The sequence below is a fragment of the Drosophila busckii genome, chromosome 2R (assembly GCF_011750605.1).
Source record: "Drosophila busckii strain San Diego stock center, stock number 13000-0081.31 chromosome 2R, ASM1175060v1, whole genome shotgun sequence".
Taxonomy (NCBI): Eukaryota; Metazoa; Arthropoda; class Insecta; order Diptera; family Drosophilidae; genus Drosophila; species Drosophila busckii.
The window spans coordinates 22594303-22621091 of record NC_046605.1 but is presented as its reverse complement, the minus strand read 5'-3'; the positions used below and the strand labels follow the sequence as shown (position 1 = coordinate 22621091).

At 38.8% G+C, this 26789-nt stretch overlaps 1 protein-coding gene across 6 annotated transcripts in view; it reads right to left on the bottom strand.

Moving 5' to 3' along the window:
• Positions 1 to 440: 440 nt before the first annotated feature.
• The window catches only part of LOC108603350 (atrial natriuretic peptide receptor 1), a 62683-nt gene continuing 36334 nt past the window's right edge, over positions 441 to 26789 (bottom strand). Inside the window, exons 1-6 of one of the 6 annotated variants that reach the window (XM_017992086.2) lie at positions 24753 to 24853; positions 4790 to 4848; positions 4120 to 4230; positions 3897 to 4061; positions 2759 to 2945; positions 457 to 2337 (exon numbers count right to left, since the gene is read on the bottom strand). In XM_017992086.2, the coding sequence (XP_017847575.1) occupies positions 642 to 2337; positions 2759 to 2945; positions 3897 to 4061; positions 4120 to 4230; positions 4790 to 4848; positions 24753 to 24766 (2232 nt within the window). In that variant the 5' untranslated portion in view covers positions 24767 to 24853 and the 3' untranslated portion in view covers positions 457 to 641. Of the gene's footprint in view, positions 2338 to 2758; positions 2946 to 3896; positions 4062 to 4119; positions 4849 to 24752; positions 25180 to 26789 lie in introns of those variants that run through there. The other 5 variants (XM_033293149.1, XM_017992083.2, XM_017992084.2 and 2 more) reach the window with 5 other exon arrangements.

Genomic DNA, 26789 nt, shown 5'->3' with positions numbered 1-26789 from the left:
GAAAATTTTAGATATTTCGCTCTTATGGGTTAAGCTGGTCAGCGAGTGTCTGTTGCAATGCCAGTCAAAAAATATGAAAAAGCTTGCTACGCCCATTGTGCACGTTTTTTGTTAGATACTTTGACATTTTTTTAAAAATATGGAATAGGGTATCATGAAGTTGTGCAAATGTATGTAACAGGTATATAGACCCCACAAAGTAGTTATATATATTCTTGATCAACATGACAATTTGAGTCGATATAGCCATGTCCGTCTGTCTGTTTGAGCAACAAGTACGCAGAGAATATATAAGCAAGGGCTACCAAATTTGGTATTTAGATAAGTGTATACTGTCAGCAGATTGTTATTTTTTTCATACGATTTTACGCCCACAATATTTCACAGAAAATCTAAAAAAAATAACAAAAACGCTGTGTAATGTTCTCGACCGAGCACAAAACTCTACATATATTTTACTTATTCAAATATCTATTACATTTATTTAATAGAGTTCAATAAGTATTATCACATATAAGTGTATTTAATATGAATGATCTCGAGTAGGTACTAGAAATTGTTCAATCGTCTGAAAATTCTGTACGTTTTCATAGGAGATAAGAGATGGAAGGGTGAGCTTGACTATTGCTCTTACTAACAATTTATGTCAACAGCGGCTGCGTTGCACAATTTGTGGTCCTTGCACCTCGTGAAACTACAGCTGAACGCGGGCACCCGGTAAGGTTCAGCTCATATTCTTGGACATGATTATTTGAGACGGATGCGGGCTTGCAGCGTATCTGCTTATTACTTATGGAAATATTACAATATGTGTTACATCTGCACATGTCACTTTGAACGTTCTGATTACAGCAGTAACTATTGTTACGCTGCATGTGATTATTCCTCTTTATTGCTGGCAGATGCACTGTTTCCGCTTTGTGGTTAAGTAGCGGAACTTCATCATATTTTGCGAATTTGATGCGCTGCCCGCTGCCTGTACTGCCAGTTTCCGAAGTGACAGCACCAATGTCACTGCGACTACTTTTCAAGAGAGCTGAGATCATGGGGGATGGCCGTAGCCGTGATCTCGTCTGAGATGGTATTGGTTGCAAAATACCGCTCAGATTGGAAATGGACCCCGATTGCACGTGTAGGCCATGATGATTGTTGTTGTGGTGTTGCTTGAGTGTGCCGCTCAATGGGAGGCGAAAGTGTGCTAACTGCCAGCTGTCATCAGTATTCATACTTCCTGGTCTGTCTTCTCGTCGAGAAAATAACGCACGCAGTGAGCGACTGCTATATATGTGATTTGGCTGATCACCATGCTGTCCCGTCTCCAAATAATAATTATGGAGATCACTCTTACACGCTTCGCTTAGCTTTGGGGAACTGGAACTAATTTTACGTTTTACCTGCAAATTAGGATGGGTTGCTTGATTACCTGTAGGGAGTGATACGCTGAGCATAGGCGTCGCTAATATGTTGGCCACTGCTAGCTCTGAGTATTGCTTGTAAAGTGAGTGTGTCTGCCGTTGCAGCTGTTTAAGTGACGAGCGTCTAGTTAGCAACAATTTCCCAGTTGATATTAGGGAATTTGGCTTGGGTATCTCGCCTTCTAACCAGTATGTGAGCATTTCGCCTTTACCCTTCATGGGCACAAGTCCACGACGTGTTGTAACGAATGTGTCAAACTCATCTAGCGCCAATTTCGTTGTCTCACTTATGTGAATCTTAAGGGCCTCGCCATTGGATTCCATGCGGGAAGCCGTATTCACAGTGTCCCCAAAAAGGCAATAGCGTGGCATCTTCATACCAACCACTCCAGCAACACATGCACCCGTGTGTAGTCCAATGCGCAGCTTAAGTCTATCCTTGGGCCGATGGTGTATTCTAAAGTTATGAACTGCTTCTAGTAACGCTAATGCCAGGCGCGCAATTTCACGTGCATGAAAGTTACCATTGCGTATAGGCAATCCCGATACCACCATATAAGCGTCGCCAATTGTTTCTACTTTATACACATCAAAGTTTTCCACAATTGAGTCGAAGCAGGTATACAAGTCATTAAGAAACTGTACCACCTGCATGGGCGTGCTCTCTGCAGAAATTGCTGTGAACCCAACTATATCGCTGAAGTAGATAGTCACTTGGTCGAATGTCTCAGCCACAACAGGCTGACCGCTGATTAATTGGGCAGCCACACTTTGAGGCAGTAGTTGATACAAAAGCTTCTCGCATTTTTTCTTCTCCTCCAAATAATCTTGAGTGCGCTCTTCGACAAGCTCCTCCAGATTGCTTGCATACAGCTCCATCCGTTTCAGCAAATTGTCCACAATATTGCCAGTCTCATTATCCCTTTAACATAATAGAAGCAGTTAGATATACATAAGATATATACTATGACTATGAAGTTAAAGTTTACGTAATACATCGTTGATTCTCGTACAACATTTGTTCAATTTTTTAAACGCTTTGACAATTTCTTTAAACAAATTTGAAATTTATGTATATAACAGGGAGGACGTGTGACAGACCCCATAAAGTATACATATATATTCTTCATCAGCAAGACAAACGGACTCGATGTAGCTGTATGTATGAGTGTCTGTTTCTCAGCAAATATAAGAGCTAGAGCAACCAAGTTTTCTGTATGTGCTACTATACCCGAGATAAATCTATTTTATTTTATTTATTTTTATATATTTTTCTTTGCCTTTTATAGCACTTCAGGCTGCTAATGGTGAGAAAATTAAGCAATAATCGATGTATTACTTACTTATTAAACTTGCGTATCATTGATCTAAGCGTATTGAAATATGGTCGATCGGTAGGGTCTTCACACCAGCAACGTTTTATGATACGTACAACATCTGCCTTGGTATCATTATTCTCCCATGGCTCCAGCTCTGGACGAAAGGGTTTTAGCGTTATTTTAGATTTGTTCTTAACCAATTCTATAATCTCTAAAATAAAAAAAATGTTTTGATTTAAACATCAGTCATCGTGGTTCAAATTGATCGAAATTATTTCCTTATACATTTATATAAGAGTTAATAATGATTTCCACAGATGCGTATTTACAGTTGTGGTCTCCATATTTTCAAATCGAGGTCGTGTTAAATAGTCATCTATACAATTATTCTTATGATTCGATAATCCCATCATTGTGGCACCAAAAAGGCCATAATGAACTACAGACTTTGGAAAATCCCGAGGAGCAGGCAGAGGCAAATATATTGACTTTATTAATGGAACGGAAATCATTGGAACAACGTGGTTAGTAAGAGTTTTTATCAGTATTGTATATGACATACAATCAGTATATTTTATGACATACAATTTGACATATTGATGCTCAGCGTTTACGGATACGGAAGTCATATTTGGTAGTTGCAAGTGTGATAAAATGTTATGTGTCTATGCTGAAAACAAACTTGGCTGGGACAACAAATCACGAATTGAGTGGCTCGAAGAATTAGAACAGCAAAAAAAACAAAACTTTTTCCGTCAAATTCCGTCTACATGTCTAGGCCGTTCAACTCCTGGAGAAGCTTTTAAGGCTTCTTTGAAGCCTGTGAGTTGCTGGAGTTGGTTACGTCATAGCTGTGGATATGTATCAGACACAAATAGTCTTGATGTCCCTTTTAGCAAAAGCTCCATGTATTTCTAAATATTTGTAACTTCTAAGTGATTTGTCTACAAAATATTTAGGTATATAAAGTTATGTGTATGTATGAATTTAATTATTTAAATTTGATTTAATTAGATTTGCTTAAATTATATAATTTTAATATTAATTTCTCAATAAGATTTCTAAAATGCCATTACAAACTATTAATTACAGATTTCAATTGTTTTCATTTTATACTCAGCGTAAAATATTGTGAATGAATTCACTAGTGGTACATACATACCTCTTGGTGATTTTTCAGGTGTAAATTTTCCCAAGTAAAAAGGACCTTGTCTCGTTGTTATCTCATGTACAATTATTCCAAATGCATAGACATCGGCTTTCTGTGTACCCTCTGGAGGACGTTGATTTTCAAGTCGCAGAAGCTCCGGTGCTGTCCATAATAGATCTTTTAAGAGTAAAATGATCTTAAAAGTTTTAATTATTTAGTATGCGCAAGCACTTACTTTTCCAGTAAGCATGGCTGTTGCAATGCTCAATTTCATTTTCAATGTCAACATGAGCACGGCGCAAACTATGTAATCCAAAGTCTGTAATCTTAAGCACAAACCTGGAATCTACAACACAATTGGATGATTTTAAATTCCCATGGGATCGAATGTCGGAGCAGTGCAAGAATTGCATGCCACGGACGATATCATGCATTAATGACAGCTTAAACATCCAGTCCAGCTGAAATTGATCGTTTTCTAGAATGTCTTGCAAAGAACCTTTGGGACAGTATTCCATTAGCAGAAAACTGCGTCGTTGATCCAAGCATGCACCATAAAACTTAACTAAATGATCGTGTTGCAGATCTTTCATGCGTTTTAATTCTAGCATTTGTCTTCTAGAAAGAACGCTTTGCACTTTGCTCAGATCAATGGACTTTATGGCTACTTTTCTCTTTCTATACATGCCTACAGGAATAAAGATTTGGCGATCACCATTTATAGAACCCATATCTTCAGACATTAGTGTTGTCTGGGAGCCTTGCTTAACAAGTGAGTGGAAGGAACCACGTATGCCATGATCAGTGGCGTCTCTAAACACAACATCTTCCAAGGAGACCTTCCAGCTCATGGAGTTAATTTCTGCCTCGGCCAAGTAATGACGATAGCTAAAATAGAAACATACCACCATAATTACTACAATGGTGCCCAACACAATAGACAGAATGGCATATCCAGGTAGCGCTGCAAGACACGAGCGAATGAAATTATTAAAAAAAATAAATATATTAAAATGTTAATTTAATTCTGCGTTGATATTTTAATCTACTGGTATGGTCGTACTATATAAAAAAAACTTGCCGTGACTGACGGGTGATAATGATAATGACATACAGCCAAACCTCAGAACGCTGATATGTTCAAAAATTTCTAAAATATCAAAGGAGCAAATTTTGTATTTAAACCGAAAAATCCGGTAAAATATTATTTTATTTCTTTTATGAATGGAAAGTAATAAAAATTTGAATTTTTCACTAAAAATACATAATAATCATGGATTAATTCAACAGTCACCGATAATCAATAAATGTAAAATTCATCAAATTTTGTCAAAAAATTTGAGAATATTCCAAAATTTTCGAAAAATTGTGAAATTATTCCTTTGTGTACAAGCATGGTATCGTCTATATACCTATAAAATACATACATATGTATACGAGGCAACAGCAAGGGTTGCACTTTTTAAGTACCATGGTAGCACCTACAAGACATGGGTATTGGTACATACGCTCACACGTACATCCAAAAAAAAAGGGATGGGTGCCTGCAAGTAGCCGAAAGACAAGGGCAGAAGAAAATGTGCGCGCACATAAAATGCGGTCGGCTGGCATAAGAATAAGCGAGAAATAATGTCGCTTGCTGTCTCGCTCTGTATGCATTGGCAGCGGCGTCGGCGCAACAGCAGGTAGCGAAACAGAGGCCACAAAAGGCACACAAAAAATCTTTTCTCATATACTTTTCGGGAAGCTGATGCCACACGAGCAATATTTCTACATATTGCTATACACAAGAAATATTTCTCAATTGCCTCAGCCACACACAAGCAATTGTCCTGTGGTATCAGCCACAATTTCGCTTGTGTGTCGCAGTGCCACAATGGTAGTACACATTGTGATTTAAGGGTGTGTGCACTCTCGCTGTTCTCTACTAGACACACAACACAAGCGTCGACAGACAAGACTGTTGAGTCCAAATACTGAGCGAGTTAGCGTCTGATACCCCAGTCCTACAAAAGTTAAAAGCAGAGCGTGCACGAAAATTATTCCCTGCAACATCTATGAAATTGATTGATCAGTGCCGAAAGTCTCTCAGATCTCTCCATTCTTGACCCACTCACCCGTCTAAATTTAATTTACTCAGTCATACCCGTAACTGATGAAATCAACCGCTTTAGATTGACTTCACACAAAACCAAATGGATACCAAATGGAAAATATAAGCTCACACATTACGCCAAAAATGATTCTACTCAACGTTAAAGATGATATCGACCAGCCCCTTATCAAAACACTAGAGTCCAATTTTGTCCCCGCAGCCCGCATTGCAACTTCTCAAAACGCACAAGTGGCCTTACACCTCAAAAGAAGACAAATCAGCAAATCGAGCAACTCGTTTTCTAGAAAAAGCGACGCCCTTAGACGAGAATGGCATCCTCGACAGGTCGCCATATTGCACGTCAAAGGCCTTAAAGAACGCCCACCCGCAAGCTTTTACCCAAAGCCCGTTTTAAAAACAACAAGAGCAAATAGTAACATCCTGCTACATCAGCAACTATCATCCTCTTCTACGAAAACCTCATGGAAAGCTCTTCCAACTCTATGCCCACCAAAAGTAACTGTGATGCCTATAAAGAAACCAACTAGGCGGCTGGGCCAACTGCAGTGATGAAGACAGAGCCAAAAAATTTGCAGGACACCTTGAAAATGTGTTTCAGCCAAACCTGACACATCATTCATCAATACCAAACATTAACAAAGTGACTCTCCAGTTTCAAACAAGAGCCAATTGGAATTTCCGCCCCAACGAAATCGCACACATCATCAAAAATCATTGAACCCCGGCTTCCACCAAATAACGCCAAAATGATTATTGAAGCTCCCATATTGTGAGTTTGCCAACCCTCGCGCAAACTCCTTCAATGCCAATCACCAAGCTTGGTTAACTCCCCAGAGGATTGGAAAAAGTTAATAATAATAATGAAAACCCAAAGCCCCAGGCAAAAGATCACACAAATCCATCGTCCATATTCAGAACCAATAAGCCTACCTATCATGACTTTCAAAAACTCCTTTTTGAAAATGCTTTGCTTGACTCCGGATAAATCCCATACCCCTTAAGAATCCATAACAAAAATCCATCACATCAAATTGGGTTTCGTGAAAAACACGGCCCTATCGAGCAGGTTAAATCGCTAACATCTGAAATAAGAAGCGCATTCGAAAACCGAGAATATTGCCACTGCAGATATTAAACTTAGATGTATCCACAGCATTCCGACAGAGTCCTGGCTAGAAAGGACCTACGCATATAGAATCAGAACAACGCTTCCCCTAATAATACCAACACAAAATTATTAGAGTCGTATCTATAATGAACAGGAAATTTTGCAGTGAGATTTTTGCAATTCTGCTAATTGTCTGACAACTATGTTGAATTCAGAGCTGGAGTTCCCCACCAAGGCAAGTCGTACCTTGGAAACAATCACTTAATAAATGTTTCCCTTTTCACAGCATGTATATTCCAACAAGTAGACGACTAACAACATTCACCTTTGCTGACGATACAGCTATTCTCAGCCGTTCGAGGTGCCCTATGCAAACAGCAAGCAGCAGCGCATCTGGCTCTTCATATGGTCGAAGTGGATGAAAATGGCCTTCTTCATTGAACTGGCGAAATACATAGTAAAACGAACAAAAAAAGCAATACTATTGTTAACGTTTTTTACCCTAAAACAGCCAGAAATTGTCCACCCGCCTCACACTAAACATTCCGCCAAAACTCCCCGCCAAGCAAAACGAAGTGACCCACGTATCAGGGAGTACAGCCTCAGATAGAAGACTCACATGGCGGTAGGCACATCGAAAGCCAAGAAACGCAAACTAAAACTAAAGCCAATAGCCTTCCACTGGACTTATCAAGACGCTCGGTCCTCTCTCAGCCTTGAAAATAAGGTCCTGCTTTACAATTCCGTTCTTAAACCCATCTGGACCTATGGCTCCCAACTATGGGGGAACGCTAGAAATAGCAACATTGATATTGTCCAGAGAGTCCATCCAAAATTCCTTAGAACTATCACCGGGGCACCGTGGTACGTTCGAAACGAAAACATTACAGAAAGATCTAAAAAATAATTCAACCCAGTTCAGAGAATTTAAATAGCTGAAACACCAAGTAAAATACTACAGGCAAGCTTTTTTCTTCGCCATCCTAAAATCCTCGCGCGAGGGCTTAAACAAGGCCTGGGGCAGCTGCTCCCGTCCTGCCGTCGTACACGACCTACCCAACCAGCGGATAGAATCTAGGAAACGTGCAAATCCTAAAACAGTTTTTGAGAAACTTTGGTTAGATAATGTTAGTTATAAGATTTGTATACTTATTTGTTAGTCTCAATTTAAAAGAAGATTCAATAAAAACAAGCAAAGTTTTAAAAAAAAAAAAAAAAAAAAAAACATCTATTTGAAATTTCCTATAGTCCCTTTTTTTGGATAAAATGTACATATTATAAATGTATTATGTCGGAATCTAAAAATGCATTGTTCTCAAGTGTATGACAAAATAATTTGCACGTTTGATTTCCTTGCTTTTGTTCCGTGCATTCGCCCAGGTGCCAAAATACTCCAGTGTATGAAAATAATTTGGAACACGTTGATTCCCTTGCCTTTGTTTCCGCTATTCGCCAAGTAACAATCGGTTTTTATATTAAATAAGGCCAATTATGTCCAACACGAGAAATTGTGTAACACCGACCATCAGAAGTGGGATCTGTATCAACTCCTGCAATGTCTGCAGAGCAGTGGCGTGCTATGGTGGAATTGCAGAATCGCAATTTTATTGAAATGTGCAAAGTCATCAAGCGTCGATGCGTGAAAAAAATGACGTGGTTTTACCAAAATTTAACCCCGAAGCAAATGGAGCTGATGCGACTCAATGGTGTGCAACTGCAAGCCTTGTTATGAACGAACAGCAGATCGATGGCAGCGCACTTATCATGATGCTTAGTAGCTGCATGGAGGGTAGTGCTTCTGCGTGGCTGGCTCAGATCTGCTACCCTGGCATCAATTGGGAGCAGTTTAAGGAGCTCTTCTTACAGCGTTTTGAGGTTAAGGAAACACCGGCAGCTACGTTTTTAAATTTGTTGAGCAGCCGTCCAGCCCAAAACGAGTGCCACGCAGTGTACGCAAGCCGTATGGTAACGTCATTGACAACAAAATGGCGCAACATGAGCGTAGAGGAAATAGCTGTCACCACTGTGCTTGCGCATATGGCCAACTTTGACAACCGTTTGCAGCGTTTAGTGTTCTCATCAAATGTGCAAACCAGAAGTCAACTTCAAATGGAACTGAAAGCTGTAACATTTGATAAAAAGAGGAGTGCTGTAAACACTGATGGTACTAGTGGTGACTACAAGCGCCCTAAAATTGTGTGCCACTCATGTAAGCAACCAGGACATAAAATGCCGGAATGTAAATTCAAGCGGTCTGGACCAGAAAATAAGCAGCAATGTGTCTTGCAGAACGTAACCTGCTACAGATGTGGTCAGTTTGGACATCTTGCGAATCGGTGCCCGAACAATGCAGCTAAGTCTGGATCACTCACCGAGAAGAAGTGTAATCAATTGTTTGTATCTGAGCCAAAAGGAGTTATGATGCACCGAGGTGAGATCTTTCCAATTTGTTTTGACTCTGGAGCAGAGTGTTTTTTAATTCGAAGCAGTATTGCCGATAGGTTTGATGGCAAGCGCATTAATAATATTGTTATTGGTGACGCTGGTATTTTCAGTATGTTACAAAAGTTATGTAAATGCTCTATTAATGACAATATTATAGAAATTCTGTTCCATGTAATACCAGATAAGCATCTCACGAATGATATTGTAATTGGTAGAGAAATTCTTAGTCAAGGATATGAAATTATATTGACACCTGATAAATTTGAATTTGTTAAGTCAAAATCAGTAAATGCTTGTACAGTGACTGGGCCATCTGCCCTTTCATTTAATATTGATACTGAACTGATTGGTAATGACAAAGAAAACTTAATTAAATTACTTAAAAATTATGCAACTGCATTTATTGATGGAATCCCTTGCACAAGAGTTACTACGGGTGAAATGACCATTCGGTTGATTGATCCTAACAAAACTGTGCAGCGGCGTCCATATCGTTTAAGCCCAAATGAAAAAGAAATTGTACGTGAAAGAATAACTGAATTGTTAAAATGTAACATTATTCGACCTAGTTGTTCTCCCTATGCAAGTCCTATACTGTTGGTTCCAAAGAAAAATGGTTCAAATCGTCTTTGTGTTGATTATCGTGAGCTGAACAGAAATACGGTGTCAGATAAATATCCCTTACCACTTATAAACGATCAGATTGCTAGACTTTCAGGTGCAAAATATTTTACTTGTTTAGATATGGCTAGTGGATACCATCAGATACCCATTCACCCCGAATCAGTTGAACGTTCGTTACACCGGATGGGCACTATGAGTATCTAACAATGCCATTTGGTCTCAAGAACGCTCCGTCTGTGTTTCAGCGAGCTATTATGAACGCATTGGGAAATCTTGCACATTCTTACGTTATAGTCTATATGGATGATATATTGGTTGTATCACCTACCATAGAGTTAGGTATTGAAAGATTGAAGATTGTGTTAGATGTATTGACTGTAGCTGGATTTTCATTTAACATAGCAAAATGTGGATTTTTGAAAACTACTGTCCAATACCTGGGCTATGAGGTACGAGCTGGAGAGTTAAGGCCCAATCCGCGAAAAATCACTGCGTTAAGTGCCTTGTCACCACCGCAGACAGTCACTAGCGCAAGACAATTTATTGGACTGGCGTCTTATTTTCGAAGATTTGTGCCTCGATTCTCACAGATTATGAAACCGATTTATTCACTAACTTCGAGCAAGAGTGTGTTTAGTTGGAATAACGATTTGGAAAAAATTAGAAAGAATATTATTGATATCCTTACAAATGAGCCTGTATTAATTATTTTTGATCCTAAGCATCCGATAGAGTTACACACAGATGCAAGCTCTTATGGTTTTGGCGCAATGCTAATGCATCGAATCAATGGTAATCCTCATGTGTATTTTAGTAAAACTACTTCTCCTGCAGAGTCTCGTTATCATTCTTGAGTCTCGTTATCATTCTTACGAATTGGAAACATTGGCAGTAGTAGAATCTGTTAAACAGTTTCGTCATTATTTGACTGGTCGTGAATTTGTAGTCTATACTGATTGTAATTCTCTTAAAGCATCGCGAGCAAAGATTGAGTTAACGCCAAGGGTGCATCGTTGGTGGGCGTATTTGCAGTCGTTTGATTTCACTATAGAGTATAGAGAAGGAAAGCGTATGGAGCACGTTGACTTTTTATCTAGAAATCATATTAACGAGTCAACAAAAGTTGATAAGTCTTTAGTACCAGAAAAACGTGTAAATTTGGCAGAAATTTCGAGTGATTGGCTTGCTGCAGAACAGCGCCAAGATACTGAAATACTTGATATCATTAATAAACTTAACTTGAAAGAACTGACAGACGATGTTGCACAGACTTATGAGTTGAGAAAAGGTGTGCTATTTCGTAAAGTTCAGAGGAACGGCAGGACCCGTTGCTTGCCTGTGGTGCCGCATGCATTTCGGTGGTCAGTCATAAATCAAGCGCATGAATCAATCATGCATTTGGGATGGCAAAAGACGCTCGACAAGACTTATCAATACTATTGGTTTGCCAAGATGAATAAATACGTTAGAAAGTTTGTTGATAGTTGCATTACGTGTAAAACAGTAAAGGGCGCATCTGGAAAGATACAAGCTGAGTTACATTCAATCCCAAAGGTGAATGTACCATGGCACACAGTCCATATAGATATTACTGGGAAATTGAGCGGGAAAAATGACCTAAAGGAATATGTGATAGTACAAATTGATGCTTTAACTAAATTCGTCTACTTGTTTCACACATTGAGATTGGATTCTGACAGTTGCATTCAAGCAATGAAATCGTCTATATCATTGTTTGGCAAGCCGATCCGTATAATAGCTGATCAAGGTAGATGTTTTACTAGCGGGAAATTTTCAGAATTTTGTGCATCACAGAAGGTTAAGCTTCATCTTATAGCTACCGGAGGAAGCCGTGCAAATGGTCAAGTGGAGCGAGTGATGAGCACGCTTAAAAATCTGTTGTCTGCGGTTGAGTCAAGCCACCGATTTTGGCAAGATTTTTTAGGTGAGATACAACTTGCGTTGAATTGCACAGTTAGTCGTACAACCAAAGCAAGTCCTCTAGAGTTGCTTATTGGAAAGGAGGCTCGTCCTCTGGGCTTGATTCCACCGTACGATACAGAGATGGATGTAGACAAGGAAAATGTAAGAGCTAGGGCAATTGAAAACATAAACAACCAGCTAGTTATGACAAAATCAGATTTGATAAAAACAAAGCAACAGTTGAGAAACATAAAATTGGAGATTTTGTTTTACTAAGAAATGAAGAAAGGCATCAAACTAAGTTGGATGCAAAGTTTAAAGGGCCATTTTTAGTTAGTGAAGTGCTAGAAGGAGATAGATATATCTTAAAATCATTGCATAATAAGAGAACATATAAATATTGTCATGAAGATTTGAGAAAGATGCCAGTTGGTTATGTTCCCAGTGAATTGGAGTGCCCGCCTGAGACTTGTTAAATATCCGTGAGAGAGGATATGTGATGTGGACTGAAATTGTCCAAATGTAGTGTGTATTAGTTGCAATGAAATTGCAATAGTTGTGAGTGGCGGAAGACCATAGAGATGGCGATGATAAATTCTAATGGAAATAACCTGGCGGATGCATAATTGATGGATGACAATATGTAATGTTTAGTTTGTTCGTAATGTTTAGTTTGAAGGTATGGTTTTGAGATGTATAAATGTAAATGTAATAAATGTATAAAATGTTAAAATTAATCTGATTATGCAATGAGGATACAAATTAAGATATAAGTTTGTTTGTAAACGTAGGTTTAATATTAAATTTATGAGAATATAAATAAAAAAAAAAAAAAAAAAAAAAAATTAATTAAGAAACCAGGAGATATAACTTAGACTTTTAGTTTACATCTGAAATAATAGAAATTATACACGAGGACGTGTTAGTGTCAGAATGGCCGTGTCGGATCTAAAATCATTGTTCTCAGTGTATGACAAATAATTTGGCACGTTGATTCCTTGCTTTGTTCCGGCTATTCGCCAGGTGGCCAAAATACTCAGTGTATGACAAATAATTTGGCACGTTGATTCTTTGCTTGGCTATTCGCCAAGTACAATCGGTTATATTAAATAAGGCAATTATGTCCAACAACGAGAATTGTGTTAACCCGACATATATGTTATAATGTATGTACGCATATACTATACTATAGTGCTTCGCTTTTTCCATCTTATATCAGTTTTACTTATTGCATTAAATTCTTTAGAATAGAGGTGTGCAAACCCTTGTTTTCACTGTTCCCCGTACTATTTCAGTTTGTTTTACTTTTATCCTTTTGTCACCGACAAAAATGTTGTATACCTTGCGAACACGTTGCACATGGACAACAACAACAGTTTAACACAAGCAAGATTAAGTTTTTGAAAAACTAATTAAAAATATTGTATTTACTTGATAAACTTTGGCAAAAATTCTCCAGCTGAACCCTCCACGAGGGTGCCGGCTGGGCAAAGGACACTGCACGGGTCACGGGTTGTTACCGGGTGATCTAGTGTCATTTGCTCGCCTTGGCATTGCAGTGTCTAGCTGAGATGCGGCGTATGGAGCCATCTGGGACTAGTGACCAGGTGACTCCATGCCCGTTTCATGGCTAGAGGTTACGCTTGGCGGGGAAGCATAAAACGCTATGGGGTGGTTCTCATATAAATACAATTAACCAGCCCCAAACCAGAGTGTCACGCGACCCGTGCTCATTGGCTAGTTTGCAGTCGGGGTTAACTGACTGTATTATTACGGAGCCTCATCGATACCTGGCCTCGATGAGTGTGTAGGCCTTACCGTGTCAATGGAGGCTATGGCACGGCGGACCTTCTTTCCCCTACACTCGTGGGATCTATATGTCCAATAATTCTAATAAAAATTTTACAAGGCGGGAATTAACCGCAACACAGTTAGCAGAGCGGATGGAAGAGGATGCTCTGGACCTGGGTGGTAACCTCCAACCGCGCATGGGCAAGTACCCTCCACCCAACAGTGCCACGCCCAAGCGGGGCTCGCCCCCTAGGCACAGCACTCCACGGGAGGCAGGGGTTTTCACACCCCAAGTGGTTGGTGGTACAACTACCACACGGACGACGTTAGGGCCGGGCGGGAGTGCGATGCATAGCAACGCACGAGCTTCAGGTCAGCGGGCCAGCACCACTAGACCGAGAGCTGCGTCGAAGGGCTTAACTCTGCCGAGACCGGGGGAGCCAGGTGGCATGGACGATCCGCTGAGGCAAGACTTAGCGGAGCGCAACAAATGGTTACCAAGGGGCGGGGGGGAAGGAGGGGGGGTGGATTGGAAACGGGTGCGAAAGCGTCAGTCCTGAGCTATCGTTTGGCCAGGTCCCATGTCGCATGCATAAGATAAGGCGGCAGCAGCGACAGCGACACCCACAGCCGGGCAGTCAACACGGTCGAGAGGGATGCACTAGCTGAACTCCGAGGCTGAGGTTGACAGCGCATCACTGGGAGGCCTAGACCTGGAAGGGCTACAGGTGGGAGAGTCGGAGGACGGCAAATCCGAAGACGAGCAGACGCTCGTCCCAGATAGCCTGGACGATAGTCTAGCGCTGTCGGAGGAGGAGCCAGTCCTCTAATAGAATGGAGAGCACCAGCGTGGCACAAGTCAACCTGCACCACGCGAAGGCAGCCTCGGCTGTCATAGCGAGGTTGACTACCAGGCTGGGCCTGGGGCTGGTGCTCGTCCAAGAGCCGTGGACCGTCAGAGGAAGAATCTGCGGTCTGAACGACAAGAATGTGCAGGTAATAGCAGACTGTCGCGAGACTAAATCAAGAGCTTGCATCTTGATAAGTAAAAACATAAAGTTCTTATGTCTCTCCCAATTCCTCAGTAAAGACCTGGTAGCAGTGCAAATCACTGTCGGGTCGAGTCCGAGGAAACTGGTGGTAGCATCAGCCTACTTTCCGGGAGAAGATGCAAAGGCACCACCACCTGAGGTGCAGGCACTGGTGGACCACTGCAAGAGAAGAAACCTGCCACTTTTGCTGGAGTGTGAAGCAAACGCACACAGCACAACGTGTGGCAGCACAGAAGATAATAGCAGGGGTGAGTACCTTCTCAATTATTGTCTAGAAACAGATCTAAGCGTCTTAAACGTCGGGTCTGAACCCGACGTTCGTTACCAAGAGCAGAGCAGAGGTCCTGGACCTAACGATAGGCAACAGGGACTCTCCGGGCTTATTCAGAACTGGAGAGTATCCCAAGAGCCGTCAATGTTGGACCATAGAATAATTCTATTCGACATTAAGGAGGGCCTAGCCTTCAATAATAAGATTAGAAACCCGAAAAGAACTGATTGGCTGGCGTTTCAGGAAATTCTCGCTCTAAACTTGAAGAGACTTAGAGTCAACTCCAGAGTGGGCTCAAACAGAGAATTAGAAAATCTAACAAATGATTTAAATGAGATAATAGAAGATGCATACCATGAGAGTTGTCCAGAGAGGGCAGTGACCTCAAGAAAGAACAACCCTTGGTGGAGTCAGGAACTAGAGAAGCTGAGGAAAGAAGTTAGGAAACTGGGGGAACCAGAATGGACTGCAGCCAGAAGGTCAAACTGGAAAGTAGCCTCAGAAATAGTAAAAGATCATAGGATACGGTGGGCAATTGGCACATTCATGCCATACAAGGCTCCGGGCGTTGACGGGATATCACCGATACATCTACAGAAAGGACTGGAGCTGCTAATGCCGTATCTGATCAGAATATTTAGGGGCAGTATAGCACTAGGGCATATACCTAGTGCCTGGAGAGTAGCCAGAGTTATCTTCCTCCCAAAGGTTGGGAAGAAAGACCCCTTTCAACCCAAATCCTTTCGGCCGATAAGTCTGACCTCTTTCCTACTCAAAACCCTTGAAAAGGTGGACAACTACATGAGGATTACGTACTTAGTAGAACGTCCTTTCTTAACATAAGAGTCAACATGCATATAGAGCAGGCAGATCTACTGAATCAGCGCTAGTAGAGCTCACGAGCTCTCTCAATAGGTCAGTGAAGGCTAAAGAAATTGCTTTCGGAGCCTTCATGGAATTAGAGGGGGCTTTTGATAACACGGCGCATAACGTAGTAGTGAGAGCACTGACCAAAAGAAAAGTAGAGAAAGGACTAGTGATGTGGCTAGAACGCTTACTAGACTCCAGGATAGCAGAGGTGACAGTGGGGTACCTTAACAGTCAGAGCCCAAACTACAAGGGGATGCCCACAAGGTGGTGTTCTATCACCACTCATGTGGAGCATAGTAGTTGACGAGCTCCTTCAAACTCTTTCAGACAATGGATTTGAATGCCAAGGCTATGCCGACGACATCGCCATTGTCTGCAAGGGAAAATATGAGCACACATTATGTGAAAGGGTCATGCTGGGACTAAAACTAAGTGTGGAATGGTGCAAAAGCGTGGGGCTGAATATAAACCCAGCCAAAACCACTATAGTTGCTTTCACCAATAGATACAAACTAGAATCGCTGAAACCAATTAAAATCGGAGATGCGACAATACAGCTTTCCAACGAGGTCAAGTATCTAGGGGTAATACTAGATAGTAGGCTAAAGTGGAAACGCCAATTAGAAAATTCTACCAGGAAGGCAACCATGGCTCTAATGAACTGTAGAGCTCTTTCTGGCAAGAACTGGGGTCTCTCCCCCAAGATACTCATGTGGATGTACGTAGCGATGGTACGACCAATAATTAGCTACGGTGCGGTGGTATGGGCTGAGCAAACAAAACTGGTATGTGCGAAAAGGTCTCTGAGCAAACTTCAGAGACTAGCCTGCACGTGCATATCGGGCGCAATGCGCACATGCCCGTCCACAGCATTGGACGTGTTACTTGGGTTGCCACCACTGCACATCTACATAAAGCAGTGTGCGAAAAGAGCAAATTTTAGAATCCAGGGAAGCGTGCAAGTATGGGAGGAGGGGAACACCTCTACTCTCATAGCACAACTCCCTCAGGACGTAACAGATACCAAATATAGTTTCAATAGATTCTTTAATACTGAAATAAGTAATAAGACAGAATGGAAAGGCCAATCTAACACCTATAATGTGAAAACATATGCCATTAGGTGGTATACAGATAGGTCACTCACGGAAAATGAGGCAGGAGCAGGAGTATGCGGACCCAAATACAAGTATTACGAGCCGCTAGGAAAATATACAGGCATTTTCCAAGCGGAGATTCACGCTATAGTAGCTTTCAACATGGAAAGAGGCTATATAAACAGGGACATTGCCATCTTCTCGGACAGCCAAGCAGCAATCAAATCACTGATTGCTCACAAGGTAGTCTCAGGACTAGTATGGCAATATATAGACTCACTCAACAAGTTGGGTAGAACCAACAGGGTGACCATTTACTGGGTCCCGGGCCACGTGGTATTCCGGGAAATGAAATTGCTGATGTACTAGCCAGGAAGGGAGCAAGCTCTGCTTTCTGGGGACCAGAGCCTTTTTGTGGGCTTGGGACACGTTATGTTAACAGAAGCATAACTCTAGAAACTCAGCGGGAGAGCGAGATCTGGTGGGAAAAATCGGTAGGAGCCAGACACAGTAAAAGAATACTGGGCGGCTATGACACGAAACGTACCGTCGAGTGTCTAAATTTGAGCAAAAACTTGCTTAGGATAGTTACAGGCTTCCTAACGGGACATTGCAGACTGCGCAAGCACCTACACAAGCTAAAAATTGTGGACGATGCCTTGTGTAGACTATGTCTAAAGCATGACGAAACTCCAGAGCATCTAATGGAGGAATATCCTGCGCTCTGCAGAGTAAGATTTAATCAGTGGGGGATTCCTACCCTAGACACAAGACAGATGAGAAACTTGAAACCAGGACAAATTTTGGCTTTTCTGCACAAAATAGGGCTGGATAGGGAACTTTAAACCTTTTAGGTCGCACAATAGACCTTTTAGGTCGCAGCACACTTACTCCAAACAATAATAATAAAAATAAACTTTTTAAGGGTATATATTTTTCATGACAGACTTAAATTTGTAGAAATTGTGCTTTTTGTAAATGTTGTTGTCGTGCTCCAGATAAAAATATTTGTAGGACAAAAAATAATATTTTTAAAAGCGTATTATTATAAGTATAAGCGTATAAGTATTCTACATTATACATATTTTGATTTTTAATGCAAATTTTAACTATCTAGCTCGTGTGGGCCCTGCTGCACAGCGATCACTTGTCATTTTTCAAAGAAAATATAAAAAATAGTTAAATTTTTTTGTTTTTCTATTATAATTTCTAATAATTCTTGTTATCAATTTATTTTTCTTATCTATTTATACTAGTAGAATAGTAAGCTATGGTGGTATCCCACAGTGTGAGATTTTGCTAATTTTTAAAGTATGGAAATTATGTATTCCTCACATACCTTTCGCTTGTTTGTTTGACACCCAAGCAATAACTGTCGGCTGGCATCAGCTAAAATTTCTGTTGTGTTGGGTGCCACCATGTAGCCATTGTAACTTTTAAGGTAGGTACACTCTTGCCGTTATCTGAAGTATTCTTATATTTACGCATATTCATTCTTCCATTAATTGACCTTTAAAGCTTATTACTTTGACATTTTTGTAAAAAATGGAAAAGGTTATCATGAAGTTGTGCAAATGTATGTTACAGCAAGAAAAAGTCGTGGCAGACCCCACAAAGTACATACATTCTTGATCAGCAAGACAAACTAAGTCGATCTAGTCATATGCTGTCTGTCCTTCTGAATGTTTGAGCGACTAATTATCAAGAACTATACCCAACGCTTTTATTTTATTTATCCTAAAAAAAGGATTACACCCACAATATTAAGCAATTAAAAAATAATACATGTTCTGAAATAAAAACGCTTTGAAATGTTTTTGACCGAGAGTGCATAAAAGTTGGTTGCGCCCAGCTTTAATTTGTCCAATTATTGAACTTAAAGGTTGAATGTTAAAAACCCTAACTAAAATAAAGCGACAAGCCATTGCTCACCAAAGAATTGTAGTATTATTATAAAACTGCATGAGAATATATTAAAGATATTGGAAAACACTGCAGAGAAAGACGCCTGCGATGGCGGCCTTGCTAGAAATAGAGGGTGCGTTTAACAATGTCAGGATCAACTCAATTACGACGGTATTTGTCAATATTGACTCACACCCGATGATCAAAAGAGGCAAAGTTTCTAGAACTCGACTCTGAATCGATTTGCGTAAGAATCTTGTTTATACGGAAAAAGACTAAAGATCGGTCGTGGAATACTAACTAACTGTATGTGGTTACCAAAAATTTTTTTTGCAGCTGCGTTATGTGTAAGAAGTAGAAAGCATCCGAAAACATTTTGTGACTGTACCGCACTGACTGAGCCTGTAATGTACTATTAACTGAGCCAGATCTCTCATATTTACCTTTAAAAGGCTGTCAGCTCCTCGTAGAAGACTTTCCGAGGAATTGGTGACGTGAATGTGGGGTAGTCACAAAGGAGCTGTTGGATGCTTTCTCTTTTTCTTTACTTGACGGCATTAAGATAAATTGGATACGATTGCTAATGTCGACGATTCCTCTTATTCGAGCCGTATGTTTCAAACGTACCTGTCCGTTCGTGTTATTTGATCGGTCAATGACCAAGATCATTTCGGAAAGTGACTTTAATTTATTTTGGTTCTCTTTTGGATCACTCTGTTGACGAAAGGAATGAAGCGAGTGGAGCTAGCTTCAAAATTAATTCAATTAATCTTATTCTTGCAGGTTCTTGCTACTAACTTCGGTAAAACGACCCAGAGCGACGCTTTTATCTGTTTGTGTCTACATTATGCCGCCTCGTGTGTGTCTATCATCTCTATGTCTATGCCTTTAATTTTCTGTATCAACGTTCGCTGTCTCTAGAGAGCTCTAGCCATTAAGGGATTAATAATTATACTTAAGATAAGGCCAATTAAAAGTGCTCTGAGAGAGCATGCTGAACACAGGTGCATACCTGATGCTCTCACCTCCGCCAGGTATTTGTATGACCTTAGTGGCAAGGTTTTGAAAGAATGGTGTGTAGGGCTATAAAAATATTAATATTTGACCAATCATTATATATATATTATATCTATTAAATTGAATGAGTATAATGAATATGTGTGAATATGAATATGCAAGATTTATTGCGAAATATTTTAATGAAAGTTTTTAGCTTTTGCGGAGAACGGACGTATTTTTTGGACGTAATTAGTTGATCTGTATATTTTAGTTTGTTTAAACTAGCATATTAATAGTGAATTTCATAGTGAAAGAGTGCACATTAGGATTGGTAAAAGTTGTTTATTGTTGTGTTGTTTCAATTGCATACATAAACTAACAATTGTTTTCGTGGTTTATTGCTGTGTTGTTATTGTTGGTTTGAGAGTCTCTGGTATAAGCTCTCAATCGGTTACTCTCTCTTTTTTTTGCTTTTCTATTTTTAGAACGGTGCTTGCAATAGTGTGTATTTGTTGTTGTATTTTTTGTAATTGCGCTCACACATTAAAATAACTAACGCATTTCTTACTGTTAAACCTACTTATGATGCAAAAAACTAATTACTTCATTTGTTTTAGCATATCAAAATGTTAGAGGTATTAAGTCTAAATGAGCTAAACTATATATAGATAGTATTTCTTTTGATTATAATGTTTTTGCCTTCACTGAAACCTGGTTAAAGCTCAGGCTTTAAATTTAAATAAGAAATTTCAGAATTTCAGGTTCATCAATTTTCACAAATAAATATACCACTTATAGATGTGACCGTCTGTCACGTGGTGGTTGGCGTATTAATTACCGTTGAATCCGATCTTTTATCGGAATTAATTTGTTGCTTATCTAATATTGAGTTCATTGCAGTTAGAGTGACTGTTTGTCAAATTTCCTTCTATTGAACTTGCTCTTATATTCCACCTCTATCGGATGTTTCAATTTATAATGAACATTTATCCAATAAACAATTAATAGCCTCTATGCTCTCTTATAGGGATTTTTGATGTGTACTGGGAGATTTTAATTTAACAGATGTATCTTGGTCCACAGTGGATAATTTAGTTGTTCCTACTAGCTCTCATGAGTTTGTAAATAGCATACTTGATCTCTTACTTAATGAAATAAATAACGTTCGTAATTGTAACAACCGTTTTCTTGATTTATTATTTGTATCAGATCCTTCAGCTAGCACTATTAGCAAAATTGATCCGATTGTGCTCCCGGAAGATGCCTTTCACGCAACTTTGGAACTGCTTATAGAACTGCCGGTTCTAGAGCAAACTGTACACAGTACAGTAGCATTGAAGCCCCATTGTTTTAGAAAAGCCGACTTTTAATAAATTGAAATAACCTTATTATGAAATCAAATGACTTGGTCCTCACTTTTTTGGCCAGTAATAATTTAGTAAGAAATGCTTTATTTATTTTTTTATGACGCCTTTAACAAACTTGTTTTGGAACAAAGTGTTCCTCGAAGGCAGCCTAGTAGGTCTAAAAAGCCTCCTATTGGTTTACCCGTGAGTTAGCTGGTTTAAAAAATATAAAATCGAGATAGTCTTAAAAAATATAAGCATACAGGGAACAGTGTTGATTTTTCACGCTATTCTACTGCCAAGTCTGAATTTTAACTTTAAACTTACAACTTTACAACAATTACTTATGTCGTTGCTGGCTTCAGTTTGCTTATGATCCTAAACAGTTCTATAATTTTGTAAATTTCCAAACAATAAATCTTCTATTAATACCCAATTCAGTTACATACGAAATAAAAATACGACGTCAAATACTGATCAGGAATCAGCCGATCTATTTGCAGACTTTTTTCAAACAACTTATTCTGTTAATAGCGACTCATCAATTACACCCTATCCGTATAAACGTACAAAAAGCTAATTTTATTCCAGAGCCTGTGATTACCGAAGAACCGTTATTGCGAGAACTAAATTTACTGAAACCTGTGTTCACTCCAGGACCAGATGGCATACCAGTTTGCGTACTTAGATATTGCGCCGGTTCCATATACTTAATTTTACATAGACTTTTTGCATTGTCCGTTAAATATTGCTCATTGACTTCAGTCTGGAAGGATTCATTCATTATTCCGTTACATAAGAACGGCCATAAAAGTCACGTAAACAACTATAGAGGTATTTCAAAATTGTCTGCACCTAAACTCTTTGAGAAAATTATTACATCTCAACTTATGCATTTCTGTAGTCCAATTATATCACCTTACCAGCACAGTTTTGTTAAACAAAAGTCTACCACCACCAATCTACTTAAGTTTTCTTAAAGGCTGGTTAACTCTTTTCAAAGCAATTGCAGACTTACGTTATTTATACTGACTTTAGTAAAGCATTCGATTCCGTTAATCATCGTCTTCTAATAAATAAATTAACTATGATTGGATTTCCAAAGAATTTTCTGAAGTAAGTATCTAATTACATAACCAACAGAATTTAAAACGAGGTCTGGAGTTTCTCAGGGTAGTCACCTTGGACCGTTGCGTTTTAATCTATTTATCAATGATCTGCCCTCAGTCTTTATGAATTCAAACACTCACCTCAGATAGTCAACTAACACATTGATCAGTTACCTATCAATAGATTAGCAGAAGTAAATGACAGGTATTCTCCTTGATAGTGAGCTAAAGTTTGACAAACATGTTTTTCTAAGGCAATTCAAGTTCTCGGCTTTATCAAAAGATGGGCTAAGGAATCTCAGTTCCTGCTAGTTACATTCGAAATTTTGTTCCTTTATAACTTAACATTTGTACAACTAATTATTCATTGCATGATCCCTTTCAACAAACAACAAACTTTATTCTGTTATCAACACAGAGGATCTGATTGTATTAGTAAAAGATTTATTTTAACTTTTTTAACTATTAATAATTAACACTAACCCAGACCTGATTGGGGGTTTAGGTTTTCCCCAATCCTTGTTTAAAAACAAAAACTTAATTTTAAATACTTTTTCTTTTATCGTCGACTGTTCATACTTGACATTAAATAACAAAATAAAAAATGCTAATGGCGTTTCATAGCAAAAATTTGAGTTACCTCGATTCCGTAATGCCACTTTCGGTAACCAACTTACTGAATCCGCCGTATAATCTGTAATACACAACCGGTGCGGGAAAATAGGAACCTGGTTTCAAGCAGCACGTTTGTCGATATTTATCTCATTCTAGGAGGATACGAACGGCTACCATACCCAATGAGGCAGCTTCAACACAAATGCGAGGGGTTAGTTACTCTACTACAGGGGCGTCCAAGCCCTATACTCAGTGTGGTCATTTGTTTTTGTAATTGCTCTTCAGTATATGAAGAGCAAATGCGTGTATATATACGCGCTCCTTCAATAAGCTAATGCAAATTACACAAACAGTTTTTCGATTTTTTTTTGTCTCGCCTATGCGAGCATAGCGACGACACTTTTATGTGTTTGTTATTGCCTTGTCTCAGCTGTGCGAGCGTGGCAACAACACTTTCATGTGTATATTGTTGTGTCGAAATTTTTTTTGCGATCTTTGTTGTTGCTTTGACGAAATGCGTGCACTTAAAAAAAATTAATGCCTGGACATACGAAATTATCATTGCCTGCGCAAACTTTGGACAAGTAAGTGATGCCTTATTACTTTTCAGTGTATGAAATAACATTTAGTTAACGGCATCTTTACTTGTGTTAGTGTTTTCGAATTACTGTATTAGTGATTTGCTCTTCCCTATGCAAGCGTTTGGACGCCCCTGCTTTACTATCTACTCAACACTAATTTCTACAAACCCTGTGACCCTAACTTACATTGAACACGTTTGCTAACTGGCCCGATTCATGTGGCTTAGGAATCAATCCGTGTAAAACAAAATTAATATAATTCACGTTGATGTATTAAACACCCCTTATGACCAGTATTGTAGAAACAGCAAGAAACCAAATTTTTAAATTTATAGTATCATGTAATTGGTTCAGCGGGGAGTAAACAAATGTTCAATAGAGGTTATGTGGTAACACGAAGAGCCAAAGCTGGCCTATGTGAGGAGAGGGCAACAACCCTCCCAGACAAATCTAACCTAATGATACTAAGGCCGGGAAAATATCACACAATTACCTCATCGTACATACCTAACATATAAGCCTATTATCGTGTCGGTCAAAGAATCCATGTTTTTTTAAGAATCCATGACAAAATCTCATGCAATATTTTTGGATTTCTCTCAAGCTTTCATATAATTTGTTAAGACATATAAGATGAAAACTTTTAAGGTCGTATCTATACAAAGAAAATTTAAAAACTGGTCATGCGATATTCTAATTTTTCTTGTGTAATTTGTGAAAGCATTTGTAAAGGTGCCTGCAGACGACGGCTCAAAAATGACTTGTTTTTTCTGCCAGTCACTTGAGCGACATTCAAGAGTTTAAAAAGCGTGCCGGGGCTTCAGACATTAATCAGTTGTATTTGTGAATGATGGCATGGTAAATAGTTTTGCTTCACACTTAACAACTCGAAATTTTACTTATTTTTAAGATAAGTCTTAAAATTTTATTAATTAAATTCAATTTCGCAAGAAAAAATATTATAATATATATATAATATTAATATATATTACTACAATATGTAGTAGTCTACTTACAATTGTCTGGACATAGTGATCCATCGTAGCCGCAGATTGGTCTATCTGGTGGAGCTTGATTTCTCCCACCGGGCCAATGAATTTCCCTCTTAGCTTCGAATTCTAAGCGGTTATGGAGAAAGTGCGCGACAATTTCGAATCTTCCTGTGGTGGGATTCATATCGAGCAACGAGTAAGCCGATATACGGTCTCCATTTGAATCAATGGTTACATTTCCAGTGATGCCAGTGAAGCTGCGATTCCACATGCGCCTAACCATGTCAGTGCCATTTATGGGTCTAGTCAGTATGCTAGGGTCGTCTTTGATGCTCTCATTTAGTGCATTGGCATACAGCAGGACGCCATCGAAAAATGATGTGACGAATGCCGAAATGGGCTCATTCTCACTGAATGTATAATTATATTTAAGCGATGCAATTTTCTTAATCTAAAAGTAAAATAAATAATATTAGAAATCCATTCACTGTCACACAACTAATTATAATGAAAAAATTCAGTTAAAAGCACTTCAAAAATAGACTAGGTTCATTACAATGAGATAGCAACGACCAATTAATTTCAAGCGCAATCTACACACGGTTACACAGAACTTACAGAGATTTCAGTTTTCAGAGTATTTAAATATTTGAATTTAAATGTATATCTTTTTTTCGTAATGTTTGCAAAGAATTCTTTTTTTCATAGCGCAGGAAGTAATAAAATGTTGGGGATTTGCTTGACTTCGCTTGAATGCAAAAAAATTAGATAAATGTGCGTACCAAAAACAGTTAAGTTGTATGAAAACCCTGTTACTTTATTATCAGTTTCTCCTTTCTTTTTTTTTTTTTTTTGCTTGCCTTTAGATAGATTTGGGGTCATTGCCTACATTGGGCCAATTTTACTTTAAATCATATATCATATATAAAATGGGTGTGCACAACAATTTTAATAAATTACAAAATTAGATCGAAATTTTTTGAAGTTGTGATTAAGTCAAAATTTACTAATATTTTTGGCTTACAATGAAAGCAAAGCATAAATTTAAGGTAAAGAGTCCGACTAAAATAAAATGATAAAAAAAAAACTTTGAGGCATCAATGTGAATTGAGATGATTTTTAACTCTTTGTTTAATGTAAAATCATTAATTAAAACATTTATAATATTGATGTATGTTTTTAGACTTGATGTTGGTTTGAAATTCTGTGTCACCACTGATTATATTATACTAGAGGGCCTCGGGCCCCTACCCGGCTCGCATCACGACCTCCGTCAACTCCCGGTTTTTCACATTCAAAAGTCAAACCTCTTCTTCGGTATTTTCTAAATTAAAATTTGTTTGTCTTATATTAGCTTAGGTTATTGCATTATGTTATCAAATGTCACTGTGTTATGTCTTGCTGATCTTGCACGCCAGTTCAATTGAATAATACATTCATGTCTTTTTATAGTGTGCATCCCCATTGTTTTAGATTTTCGATAATTTTACACTTTTAGATTACTTTTAAAGTTTTTGATAAATTTTCAATTAATTATAACTTTAGAATTTATTGATAACTTTTGGATCCATCGAAACAGTTTTTTTTAATTCGCGATACCTTTTTGATTTTCCGATACTATTTGACTTGCCACCTTTTGGTTGATTTAAGTGAAAATTTAGTTTCTCAGGCCGCTTGTTTATTTATTCTACTCGTTTTATAGATTATTTCCGGCGGTATTATTAATACACGATCGGAAATATTTTTCATAGATTTTTAGTGAATAGTGTCAAGAAAAAATGGAGGTTTCTCAGAATTCCTGGTGCAAATTAAAATTTTACTCATGCGGAGCACCTTAAATATTTTTGATAAACTGTTGGTTAAAATTTTTCTCTAGCTCTTATGGGTTCGCTAAGGTAAGGTGATAATGTACCCGTCAGGACAAACTCTTTTATTTATATAAAAGAAGATTAAACAATAATCTGTGAATATCACGGCAGCATTACTATTTTGCACTCCTCTGTGGCAACGAAGAATATCTGCGCCTGCTTGGTCACGATTCCAGTGAATGCACTTGGGCCG